The sequence below is a fragment of the Grammomys surdaster genome, unplaced genomic scaffold, assembly GCF_004785775.1.
Source record: "Grammomys surdaster isolate TR1022 unplaced genomic scaffold, NIH_TR_1.0 125846, whole genome shotgun sequence".
Lineage (NCBI taxonomy): Eukaryota > Metazoa > Chordata > Mammalia > Rodentia > Muridae > Grammomys > Grammomys surdaster.
In genome coordinates this window covers 2220572-2233392 of record NW_021620672.1, presented here as the reverse complement: position 1 = coordinate 2233392, position 12821 = coordinate 2220572, and the positions used below count along the sequence as shown (strand labels likewise).

At 43.1% G+C, this 12821-nt stretch overlaps 1 protein-coding gene across 3 annotated transcripts in view; it reads left to right on the top strand.

Annotated features, from left to right (window-relative positions):
* Window positions 1–129: 129 nt before the first annotated feature.
* Pde6d (phosphodiesterase 6D) overlaps window positions 130–12821 on the top strand; it is a 42458-nt gene continuing 29766 nt past the window's right edge. For all 3 annotated transcript variants that reach the window (XM_028789528.1, XM_028789527.1, XM_028789530.1), the window contains exon 1: window positions 130–615. In XM_028789528.1, coding sequence (XP_028645361.1) covers window positions 566–615 — 50 coding nt within the window. In that variant the 5' untranslated portion in view covers window positions 130–565. The remainder of the gene's footprint in view (window positions 616–12821) is intronic.

Below are 12821 nucleotides of genomic sequence, written 5' to 3'. Positions count from 1 at the left end.
ACAGAGCGCATAGTATGCTGGGATTTGTAGTCCCTGGCCTCTAGTGGTGCGTTGGGATCGCCCGTGCTCTCTGGGATGCTGGGAAATGTAGTTTCTGCCACCTTGTACAGTACAGACTGCCATAGTCTCAGACCACTAGTATGCCTACGATGAGAGCAAGTTTCTCAAAAGTCTCTGAAGATTTCAAGCTACCTCTCCGCTGGGACAAACTCTAGGCAACAACACGAAAGAAAATTCTGTCCTCCGGGACCCCTCCAAGAGGGCCTTTCCCACTGACGCTCTCCGTCCCCGAGCGAAGCCGCTGAGTGTTGCTATTGGCTATTCAGGATGCCAATCGCCAAGGCTGTCTTACCATTGGTTTCAGGGCGGGAGCTCCACGACTAGAGGGAAGGAGAAGGGATCAGGAGCGGGAGCTGAGGGGAGGGAGAGGCCGGTTCGGGTCTGGCCGCCACCGCTGCTCACCTGAGGTGTCCGGCCGGGCTGCGGCTGTCCTCGGTTCCTGGGTACCGTCTGCGAGGCCCCGCGGAGCCAGCGTGGGAGGGCCGCAGGCGGCAGGCGCCGCATCATGTCAGCCAAGGACGAGCGGGCCAGGGATATCCTGAGAGGCTTCAAACTGTATCCGCCCGGGAGCAGGGGCGGGGCTGGGAGGAGGCCGTGGCTCTAAGGGGCCAGGCTTTGGAAGGGGCGCCAGGTGGGCACCCGAAAAGAAGGGCTGCGAGAGGGGGCAGGAAAGGAACGGTGTGCCAGGCCCCCGGGAGGGACCGCGAACGGGAGGCAGACACAGGGGCACCCTGAGGGAGGAAGGGGACATTGACGGAGCCTGGCGGGGGAGGGGGCGGGGATGGAGGTGGAGGAGCCCCGGGACCTGACTGCAAAAAGTGTTCCCATCGGAAATTGGGGTCCTGAAGGCCCGGAGGCCAGGAGGAGGCTGCAGTCCCCATGCAGAGGCTGAGGGAGTGAAGCAAGCTGACCTCCTAGCCTGCCTAGGAGCATCTTTGGCGGGAAGCCCATGGTGGGAGCAGGAGAAAGTGACTCCAAGCAAGTGACCCTGTATGTGGGGGATAACTGTACCTCATCTCACCCCACCCCACACACACTCCTCTTGTTTCCACAACTTTTCTTCCTCACTTGTGGCTTCTAGGGCTGGAGTAGTGAAGAGGTGGGGAAAGAGAAATTCAAGACTGACCCCATTTTAACACTTTCTTGGCCTTTGGAGCATTGGATGATCACTTTTCTCAACCTTTCAAGTTCTCTTTCCAGCAAGATAAAAAAATGTAAGATGTGTGAGATGCCTTGAGGTACTTTGGTTTTGAACTGACTCCCGGTAAAACTATCTTTCAGCAAAACTATCTCTATTCCTTGGCATTGCTGTGGTTAATGCTTTATTTTGATGGAACTGTTCACAATTATTTGATTGTGTTGAGGACAGCGTATAATATCAGAATTCAGTGCTTCAATGGACTTGGTGTTGACTGCCTGTTATCCCAGTGCTTGGAAGATGGAAGTAGGAGGTCAGGAATTCAGGTCATCCTCAGAGTTTCATAGAGTTCAAGGCCACCCTGAGTTATAGGAGACCCTGCTTCAAAAAGGAGGAAAGTGAGGGTAGAGGAAGAAAAGAAACCATTACCTCAGGCCTGTTGTAGCTGTACTGTGACTTGTGCAACCTTTCTCTATATAGTAAAGGAACTTCGAAGCGTTTGTTTTGTTTTGGAGACAGGGTCATACTGTGTAGCTCTGGCTGACCCAGAACTCGATGTGTAGATCAGGCTGGCCTCAGCTACCTGTCTCTGCCTCCTGAATGCTGGAAGTGTTAGGACTCAGGGTGTGGCCAGCACCTCCTGCTAGAAGCTGTGTTTTGATGAACCATTTGTCACCATAAAATGCAAATGAAATATATTCCAGTTTTATATTCTGCTGACCTTAATCTCTGCTATACAATATGGACTATTCCTAAGTGCCTCCCTCTGTGCAATGTAACCGTCATTTATTGAGCTCCTTCTTCCCATGGAGGTTTAGGCTTCCCTAGACTGGTTTTCTGAGCAACCTGTTGCACCTTCTCAGGACCCACTTCACATCTTCTAATATTTAATTGCTTTGCTATGATTAGAAACCAAGGTGATCATAAATTCTAGAATGCATACAAGGCATAATAAATCATGATTATAATCCCAGCAGTTGGTGACTGGAGCAAGAGACTATCGTGTTCAAAACCAGTCTAGGCTATAGAGTGAGACCCTGACTCAAAAAAAAAAAAAAAAAAACCACGCACCACAGTGAGAACGGGGTGGGCAAGTAGACTGGAAGCATAAACGAGGTCGTGGGTTTCCGTAGCACCAGGGAGAAAAAAATAACACAGGAAGTTTTGGGTGCAAAATGAAAACTATGCCGAGGTTTTGTGGGGTTTGTTTTTGAGGGTGAGCAAGTAAAGTGCATTGAGAAGTAAAGAAACAGCTCTCTGCAGCTGGCAGGGATTGGAAAGTGAGTTGCCCCTGCTGTGCTTTGTTAAAAAAAGAAAAAAAAAGAAAAGAAAAGGCAGAAGGCTGTATCTCCTTACATACTGCCATTCATGATAAACCCTCAGTGTCGTTCGATAGTGAAGTTTAGTAACAGACTCTTTTGTAGCTCCCTGTACTTCTCTGTCTGTTTGGAATAAACGAGTACAGCAGAAGGCCTTAGACTTTGTCACTTTTACTCCTGACATGAACCTGTTGAGATAAAGACTAAGGGACAAATATAGAAAATACTATAAAGCTGGATGTGATGGCACACACCTTTAATCCCAGCACTCAGGAAGCAGAGGCAGGTGGATCTCTGTGAGTCTGAGGCCAGCCTGGTCTGCAAATTGAGGTTTGGGACAGCCAGGGCACACAGAGAAACCTTGTCTCAAAAAAACCAAAAAGAAAGAAAGAGTGTGTGTCTGTGTGAATCAGCCACTTAAGTAGCAATGTTAGTGCTTCAGGAAACAGGCTTTCTGGGAGAACTTGACCTGAGCTGATTAAATTATAAAGCACAGGGAAACAGCCATGTAGAAGTTAGCATGGGAGGGATGTCGTGCTTATACTCCAATATCCTTTGTTGACATCTGAAAATGAAGAGAAGGAAAACAGGGCTGGAGATACAGCTCAGTGGTTAAGAACTTAAGGATGTTAATTGCTCCTGTAGAGGACCTGGGTTTGATTCCCAGCACTCACACCAGGCAGTTAGTTAACTGGATTCCAAGGATCTAACACCCTCTTTCCTTCTGGGGCACCTGCACATATGTGGCTCATATAAACTCATGCAAGCACATATATATACACATAAGTAATACGGTTTTTTGGGGTTTCTTTCTGGATTTTCGAGACAGGGTTTCTCTGTATAGTCCTGGCTGTCGTGGAACTCACTCTGTAGACCAGGCTAGCCTTGAACTCAGAAATCCGCCTGCCTCTGCCTCCCAAGTGCTAGGATTAAAGGCGTGTGCCCCCACTGCCCAGCAAGTAATACGTTTTTTAAAAGAGAAAGAAAACAGGAACTAGATGGTTTACCACTCCAATATTTTTTTAAAAAGATAATTTTATGTTAGAAACAACTTGATCACTTACCACTTTTTGTAAGATAATTTCTTTTTCTGAACTGTTTTCAGATTGTTTCTTTTAAAATAATTGTATTTACTACTTGTTTAATTACTTTTCTATTGCTATGATGAGCCACTGTGACCAAGGAGGGAACTTAGAGAAAGGCGGGGGGCATATGGTTTCAGGGGTTACCACCAAGATGGGGAGCCTGGCAGCAGGTAGGCAGACATGGTACCGGAGCTTCCATCCGATCCACAGTCACTAGGCAGAGAGCACTAACGGGAATGCTGAGGGATTGAAAGCTCAATTCCCAGTGACAAGGCCACACCTCCCAATCCTCCTCAAACAGTTCCACCAACTGGGGAGTAACCAAACATTCAAATATACAAGGCTTGTGTAGACCATGCTCATTCAAACTACCACATTACTATTAAAAAAAAAAAAAGCACCATTATATTCTCCCACCAATGGTACTCAATTTTGCATGTTGACCTTTTTTTTTTAATTTTTGAAAATCTTATTTCGTTGAAAAGAAAATGATAAACTTAAAATTTGTATTCCTACATCCCCCACTCTCTGGAGAAATAATATAGCATAGTTAAAGCATGCTATGCTGTGTTAACTGCTAGGTGGTGGTGGCACGTGCCTTTTAACTCCAGTGCTTAATAGGTGGAGACAGACAGATCTGAGTTCAAAGTCAGCTTAATTTACCTGGTTTACATAGCAAATTTTAGGCATTCCAGGGCTTCATAGTGAGGGACTGTCTCAGAAAGAGTAGAGGAAACTGTACTGAAGTGAGCTACACTGACTGCCTTGCGTTCTAGTCCTGTGTTCCTGGGGCAGTTCCTCTAAACCTCTGCCTCAATCGTCTCAGGGAGAAAATAGGACTAACAGCACCTGTCTTATAGGCCTATCAAAACATGAAGTGAACTGATTTCTAAACCTTTGGAAAAGCACCTGATACCCAGTTAGCCTTATGTCTTGGCACTGTTTTTATTAATGAAGTTGCAAGTTTCGTGTTTCTCAATTTCCTTCTCTGAACTATTTGTTAATATTTACCCATTTTACTGGATTTTTTTTCATATTAGCCCCTTGCCTAACATGTCTATTGTGACTGTTTTGTCATAGTAGACTGTTTAAAGCCTTTTCTGTGGTTTTGGTTTGGGGGTTTTTGTTTTTGTAACACTAGAGATTGAAGCTAGGCGTGGATCACTTGCTAGGCAAACACTCTGCCTTTAACTGTATACCCCACTTTCCTATACCTGTTTGTTTATCCTCTGGCAATATAACCTCTGCACGAATATAATACATTCCAGTCACATTCATCTCTTTCTCTCTTCTCCCTGCCATCCCCATCCAGTCTCCACACCACTATCATGTTTTTGTTTTACTTTCTGTTTTTCTTTGTGACTCACTCACTGGCTTTAACCAGGGCTGCCCAGTGGACATTCTTGAGTTACTCATACACTAGAGACTCCACATCAGTGGCTACACCACTGAAGACAGCAACTTCATCTCCAGGAGCACATCGAATCTCCCTAAATCATTTTTACAATTTTTACTTTGAGACAGAGTCACACAGAGTAGCCCAGACCGGCCTTGAACTCACTCTGTAGCCCCAGCAAGCCTTGAACTAGTGATCTTTGTTCTTCAGCCTCCCATGAAGCTGAGATTTCAGGCCTGTGCCACCATCCCTGGCTCCTGGCTTATCATATATTATATATATATATATAATATGGCTTCCATTTGGCCTTTGCATTTTTGTCTTATTTAAGAAAATCTTGGGTCTGGAGACAGCAGTTAAAGAGCAGTTAAAGACTGCTTTTCCAGAGGACCCAGGTTCAAGTCCCAGCACCCACATGGCAGCTCACAACTGTCTGTAATTCCAAGATCTAACACTCTCACATAGACATACATGCAGACAAAACACCAGTGCACATAAAATAGAGGGAAAAACATTTTTAAAAAATACTTTAAGGAAAATCTCCCTAATAGTCTCTGGTTCCGCTCATATACCTATTTTGAGCCTTAATCCAATTTGGGGGGCTTTGCAGAAGCAGAGGGTAATGTGGCTATTGTTGTTTTTATTGTTGTTGTTGTTGTTTAAGGAGCTGGTGATCTCTCTTATCCAGAGATTAATCAAATAGCCTGTTTCTTATTTTCAGTACTTAACCCTTTAATCCTCTGAAATGTATTTATACTTACAGTGTGTGGTAGGAATAAGCTGTTTGGAAAGGCAGCTGTCCAAGGAACATTTTCTAGCTACTTAGACCACCCTGCTTCCATTGTTTTAGAATATTGTCTTTGCCATGTAACAGTTTCCATAAGACATGAGTTTATAAATATTTGGGGGTAGGACAAATGTGATGTGAAATCCAGGGCAACTTGGTCTCAAAGTAAAAATTTAAAATAAAAAGAGACTAGTAAGCCGGGCGGTGGTGGCACACGCCTTTAATCCCAGCACTTGGGAGGCAGAGGCAGGTGGATCTCTGAGTTCGAGAGTTCGAGGCCAGCCTGGTCTACAGAGTGAGTTCCAGGACAGCCAGGGCTACACAAAACAACCCTGTCAAAAAAAAAAAAAAAAAAAAAAAAAAAAAAAAAAAAGAGACTAGTAAAGAGCATACATTCACCTAGGTTCAGTCTTTATTACTAAAATATTTTCAATGTTGTTTTATTTTGCTGTTAAATTTTATTACTGTATTGTATTTTGTGTAGTTTGCTAACTTGGCTAATGTCTTTTTTTGGGGGGGGGACCCAGTATTGTTTATTTAATGCTTTTTTTTTTCCCCCGGGCCTTTTCTTTTTCTTTTTTTTTTTTTTTTTTGAACATGAAATGCTTTTTTGTAGCATGTTTTACAAGGGGAGGGGGTAAGAGGGGCCAGGTGGTGGAAAAGTACAGAATCTTCTTGGCCTGTGCCTTGAAACATGTCATGGTCTATACGGTACACTGCCTTGAATTATGATCTACCTGCTATTCTTCAGAAGATATGGTACACTGCTTGAGTTATGGTCTCCCTGCTATTCTTCAGAAGATATGGTATACTGCTTTGAGTCTATCTGCAGTTGCCAAGCAAGATCTTGCAGTTGCCAAGCTTCAGGGGACATTGTGCAGGTGGGGAAAGGTAGGGGGTGAGGGTAAGGGCGAGGGTCCTGACTTCTGGCATCTCCCTTCTCTGTTTAGTTAGAGAAGGCGTCTTATGTTCAATCCCAACTATGTGAGTTTTGAATTTGGATGTCTAATTATGGGGGGGTCTTAGACAAGTTCACAACCCCAAAACATTGATGTGAGACGAGTCACATCGATGGTCGAAGGCTTTAGGCTGTCGACGATGGGCAACGTCAAGGGACCCCGAGGTGGGTGAAAGGAGGGTGAGAGCCCTGTCTTAGGCCATGTAGGCTGCACCCACTCCCAGCACCACGCACTCCTTTTCGGCTACATTGGGTGGCCCCCTGGGAAGTGGACCTACAATAATCCTGTCATTGGGCTAACTCACAGCCATCCTAGTCCCTTGTAAATGTTCAAGTTACCAACCATTTGTCAGTTTGGGGTGTAATATTGTCATAAAGGAAGGCTCCCCAATGTTAGCGGCCATATCAAGGGCGGCCTTGGTTTAGGAAAAAGCCAATTTTTGTTGGGGTGATCAAGAGGACTTGGCTAATGTCTACTGTTACTTGCTTTTATAAAACTTAGAGAATTGTTTTGTTTTTACTTAACTTATCACGTTCAAAATTTCCAAAAATAGATACTGTTGATTGCTTTCAATGATACGAATTTATCGTAGTACTTTTTGTTTGAGACTGGGTCTCTTTGTTTTCCAGGCTAGTCTCAAATTCCTAAACATAAGACATCCCTCCCCCTAAGCATCCCAATCAGCTGAGACTACAGCCTAGTTCACCATAGAACCCTCATAGCGCTAGGTTTCTCATACAGCTCTGACTAGATTATTTCACCTACTTGGGTAATTTTTTTTCATTGGGGGTAGTGAGATGGCTCAGTGCTGCCAAGCCAGAGCTCAAGCCCCAGGACCCACTTGGTAGAAAGAAATGAGCCTGCATAAGTTTTCCACTGACCTCCATGTGTGTGTGCATGTACACACACAAACACACATACAAACTTAAGTAATTAATGTAAAAAACAAAACCAACTGTCAGATGCTGTTTTATGATCTCATTATCTTTAACCCACTGGCAATTTGCTTTGGTAGAATCTATGTACATATGGCTTTGCTTTTGTTTTTGTTTTGGCACAGAATCTCTCTACATAGCCCTGGCTGTCCTGGAACTCACTATGTAGACCAGGCTGGCCTTGAACTCACAGAGAGCCTCCTGCATCTGCCTCATGAGTGCTGGGATTAAAGGGCCATGCCCAATAGGTTTTTTTTGTTTTGTTTTGTTTCTTAATTATCTCCATTTATTTATATTCTAGAAGTTAATATAATGTTCAGATAGGATATAAATTAAAATAAACATTTGACTTAAATTAGAAAAAGAATATATTGAATACTTCTAAAGGAAAGACCAATAAATAAATGAAGACTATTCAGCCTTATTAAAACTGTCTTCTTATTGAACAGTAACTTGTTTTTGAACCACTTTGGAGGAAGAGAAGCACTAATTTGCTCTCTTTGTGTGTGTGTATGCATGTGTGTGCGTGTGCGTGTGTGTGTGCGCGTGTGTGTGTGTGTGTGTGTAGTGTCTATAGAGAGTACTTGATCTATTAAAGTTTTGTGTGTAAATGCTGTGGCAAATAGAAGAGGCTGTAAGACTGCAGGTTCAGACTTGCTACCTGCAGCCTTATGACCTTCAGCACAACACTCACACTCACTGTGCCCCCAGTTTTCATAACTCATATCCCCAGAGGATTGTTAGAAGAATTAAATGAAATTTCAGCCAGGTGGTGGTGGCATAGGCCTACAATCCCAACACTCAGGAGGCAGAGACAGGCAGATCTCTGTAAATTCAAGGCCAGCCTGGTCTACAAAGTAAGTTCCAGGACAGCCAAGACTACACAGAGAAACTCTGTCTCAGGAAAAAAGAAAAAAGGAAGAAAATTTAAAAAGACACAACTGCTAATGAGGATTGCCTTAGGGTCTTGGTGCAAGAATTAGATGAAATTTAAATTTAACACAGTACTAAGCATATAGTAAGTGATAATAATAACTTAAGTTATTCAGCCTGTTCATAATTATGAGTAATAGTAGTGAGCTGGGGGTGTAGCTCAGCTAATTGAGTGCTTGCCTATTGTGTGCATGAAGCCCTGGACTTGATTTTTCAGTATGTATAAGCCAGATGAAGGTCCCAGCACTTAGGAGGCAAAGGCAGGAGGATCAAAAGTTCAAGGTTATCTCAGCTATATATTGAACTCAAGGTCACCATGGTTGCAGGAGACCCTATTTCAAAAGGAAGTAATAACACTAGTGCTAATATCCTCTAGAACATAAGGTAATGTCTGTAGGTGCATATGTCTGTGAATACAGGTAGCGGCCAGAGGTGAGTCTGATGAGTTGTTTCTCAAGCATCAATATCAAGTGGTCCATCTTGTTGGAGACAGGATCTAGAACTCACCAGTTGGCCTAGGTTAGGTAGCCGGGAGCCACCTGTTTCCTTCTTCCCAGGACTTGTCCTGCAAGCCTGTGCCACCATGCCTAGCTCTTGTGTGGGATCCAGGATCAGACTTGGTTCTTACATGCTTGCCTGGCAAGCACTTTACCAACTGAGCTATTTCCCCAGCCATAAGAATTCCTTCTTGTTTTTAAGATTTATATTTATGTGTCTGTATAAGTGTCTACATGTATATGTGTGCACTGTGTGTATCTGGTATCCTCAGAGTCCAGAAGAGAGTGTCCAATCCCCTGAAACTGGAGTTAAAGACAGTTGTGAGCCACTTGATATTGGTGCTAGGAACCAAGCCTGGGACCTTTTGGAAGAGCAGCAGTGTTCCTAACCACTGAGCTATCTCTTCAGCCCCCATTCATTCATACTTCATTTGAGAATTATTTTTTCTATTATACTTACATCCTCTATATTGTTTTTAATTTTTCCATATCTCTTCAATTCAGGAGGCAGCCTGGGATAAGAAAGAAGTTTTTACCAATTAGTCACCTGGAAGGGGAAAAAGATACTTCTCAGAAAGTATTTAAATAGCAAATAGATATATATTTTTTAATATTTTATTTCATTGTATGTATGTATATATGCCTGGGTGTATACAAAAGTACTCCTACATGTAGCCTCTGGAGGTCAGAAGAGGGTGTCAGATCCCCTGGAACTGGAGCTAAAGGCAGCTGTTAGCTAACATATGGGTGCTGGAAGTTGAAGCCTGGTCCTCTGGAAGAATAGTAAGCACTGTTAGCTACTGAGCCATCTCTCCAGCCCCAAATGGGTATATTCTTGATTTCACTTTTTTTGTTTCCATTTTAAACATAGTTTGTAGTAAAGAAATGGCTAATCACAGGAATACAGTTAGCAACTTTGATCATGATCATATAGAAGAGGTTGTTACTCAGAGCTAATAAGCACAGCACTATGGACCATTAGGTTTTTACAGCAAAGTTACTCAAAATGTATCCCACATATGGTCCTTTAGGTTTTTACAGCAAAGTTACTCACAGAATGTACCCCACAAGGAAGTAAGTAGTCTTCAAATGAGCAACCAGACTACCTTATAAATGAGAAAAAAAAAAAGAATGCCTCACATGATCCCCTAGACCATGGCACAGATAATTGAGTATGTAGTGGTACTATTTAGAAGACAACCTTGAAGCTGGGCGGTGGTGGCGCACGCCTTTAATCCCAGCACTTGGGAGGCAGAGGCAGGCAGATTTCTGAGTTCGAGGCCAGCCTGGTCTACAGAGTGAGTTCCAGGACAGCCAGGACTACACAGAGAAACCTTGTCTTGAAAAACCAAAAAAAAAAAAAAAAAAAAAAAAGAAGACAACTTTGAGAATAGGTCCAGTTATTTCCACTTCATTCGGAATTTTGTCTTTAAACATCTAAAAAGTATCAGACAAAAACTATATTTGAGCCAGGAGGTGGTGGTACATGCCTTAGTCTCAGCACTCAGGAGGCAGAGGCAGGTGGATCTCTGAATTAAGAGGCCTGTTCCACAGAGCTAGTTCCAGGACAGCCAGGGCACACAGAGAAACCCTACCTCAAATACTCCTTCCCCACACACACCCCCCAGAAGAAGAAGGAGAAGAAGAGGGAGAGGAAGAGGAAGAAGAAGAGAAGGAGGAGGAACAGGAAGAAGAGGAGGAGGAGGAGAAGTAGTCTTGGTTCCTAGCTAGTGAGTGAACTCTAGAAAATTCAGTAAAAGGATGTCTTTTTTTAAAAAAAAAAATAATACTAAGGTAAATTAGCTAGGCAAAGTGGCATAGCCTTTTGATTCCAGCATTTCGGAGGCAGAGAGATTTCTGTGAGTTCAAGGCCAGCCTGGTTTACATAGAGAATTCTAGGACAGCCAGGACTACATGGAAAAATCCTGTCTGAAAAAAATAAGGTGAAGGGATTGAAAATAGACTTGAAACCAACCTCTGACCTCCTCCCTTGCATAAGGGAGATAGATGGGAAGAATAACAATACAGCGAGGTGAGTGCATAGCGTTACCCTAAGTGCAGTAGAAATGCAGAAGAATGATTATAGCTGGGGGCGTTGTGGAAGGCTTCAGAGTTGTCATCTAAATAGAGTCTTGAAAGATGAGTAGGTGTTCAGGAGTCTAATCTCTAGATTCTGAGGAGTAACAGCAAAGCTATGGCAGGCACAGTGCAGAGCATTTCAGGCATGAGCTAGAGCCGAGCAATGGAGCGTAGAGATCAAAAGTCCTTAGAGGGCTGGAGTGGAAACGCCATTCAGTGAATATGTGACACAATACTGAGAATCTGTGACAGCTTATACATTAGCACTGATCCTAAGAGTAATGTCTAGAGAAACAAGATGAACTGTAATCTGCCAATATTAGAATATTGACAATAGAGGAAATAAAATCAGCAAAAAAAATATTATTCAAGAAATCTGGTGACAGAAAACCAAGTTTAGGAGGTAGCTTGAATAAGGTTATCATGACTGGAGGGTGGGTGTGAGGGTCAGTGGTCAAGCACTAGCCTAGCTTGCATGAGGCCAGAGATTCCTTCCCCAGCACTGAAGAAATCAAGAGGGCTTCAGTTAAATAGTGAGAGTCACTTTCTCAGTTGTCCAACTGAATGTACATCATTTATTATCTGTAAGCACAGATTATGCTTGCTTCATTTGACTTGAAGGGATATGAAATTATGCCATCCTCCTTTAAAAGCCATAGGTCTTCAAATGTATTGTGCTTGCTCTTGTTACTACAGTCATTTAACTTTGCTCTAAAGTTTAGAATTGCTTTTGTAAATGTATACATTTCATGTTTCAGGATGCCAAAAAGGCCAGAGGCTCAGTGATTGTTTTATACTGTCTTGGACCTCTGGAGGCTTCTGTTCATTAGGGTAGGAAGTTATTGTCTTTTGCAGTGAAAACAACTTCAGGACCATCTTTTGCTTTCCGTTTCTTATTTGTTTATTTGAGAGACGAGACAAGGCTCTTAAGTGCAGGTTACAACTGTGAGCTCAGACCGTTTGATTTTTTATTTATTTGTTTGGTATTTGGGTGACGGGTTTTTTGTGTAGTCCTGGCTGTCCTGGAACTTGCTCTTTAGACCAGACTGGCCTTGAACTCACAGAGAGCCACCTGCTTCTGCCTCCTAAATGCTGAGATTAAAGGCGTGTCTCACTACTGATCAGCCCTTTACCTTTTTTAAGGGTTATAATTTAAGGAAATTGATGCCCCCCCTCAGAACTATAACCCTTTTTTTTTTAATTAGGTAAAGTTCAAGAATCACTGAATATAGATTTTGTAGGCATTCAAGAACCTATTTCTTTGCCTTCAAATTAAGGAGAAAGAAATAATCTTTGGGGAGCATCCCCCTAAAAGGAGGCATTATGCTATCTCTTCCATCAGGAGATGCTGGGATGCAAACAAGGCAAAGCCAGTCTGTAAGAATCTTTCAGATATGTCTCTCTGGCTTGTCTGATACCAGATTCAGGTGCTTAACTGTAGGTCAATACAGTAGTAGACTCTAGAAAAAGCAATGTTTGTCTCATTGTCTGACTTGGCTAGTGAGAAGCCTGTGTTATGTTTCAAGCGGTGATCTCTTTCTCATTACTAAGTTACTTGCCTGCACTGTTTCCCAGGCCAGGCTAGATTGAGATTGTCTCTTTTCCAAGCACAGCAGCATTGCCAGAGCCAGGG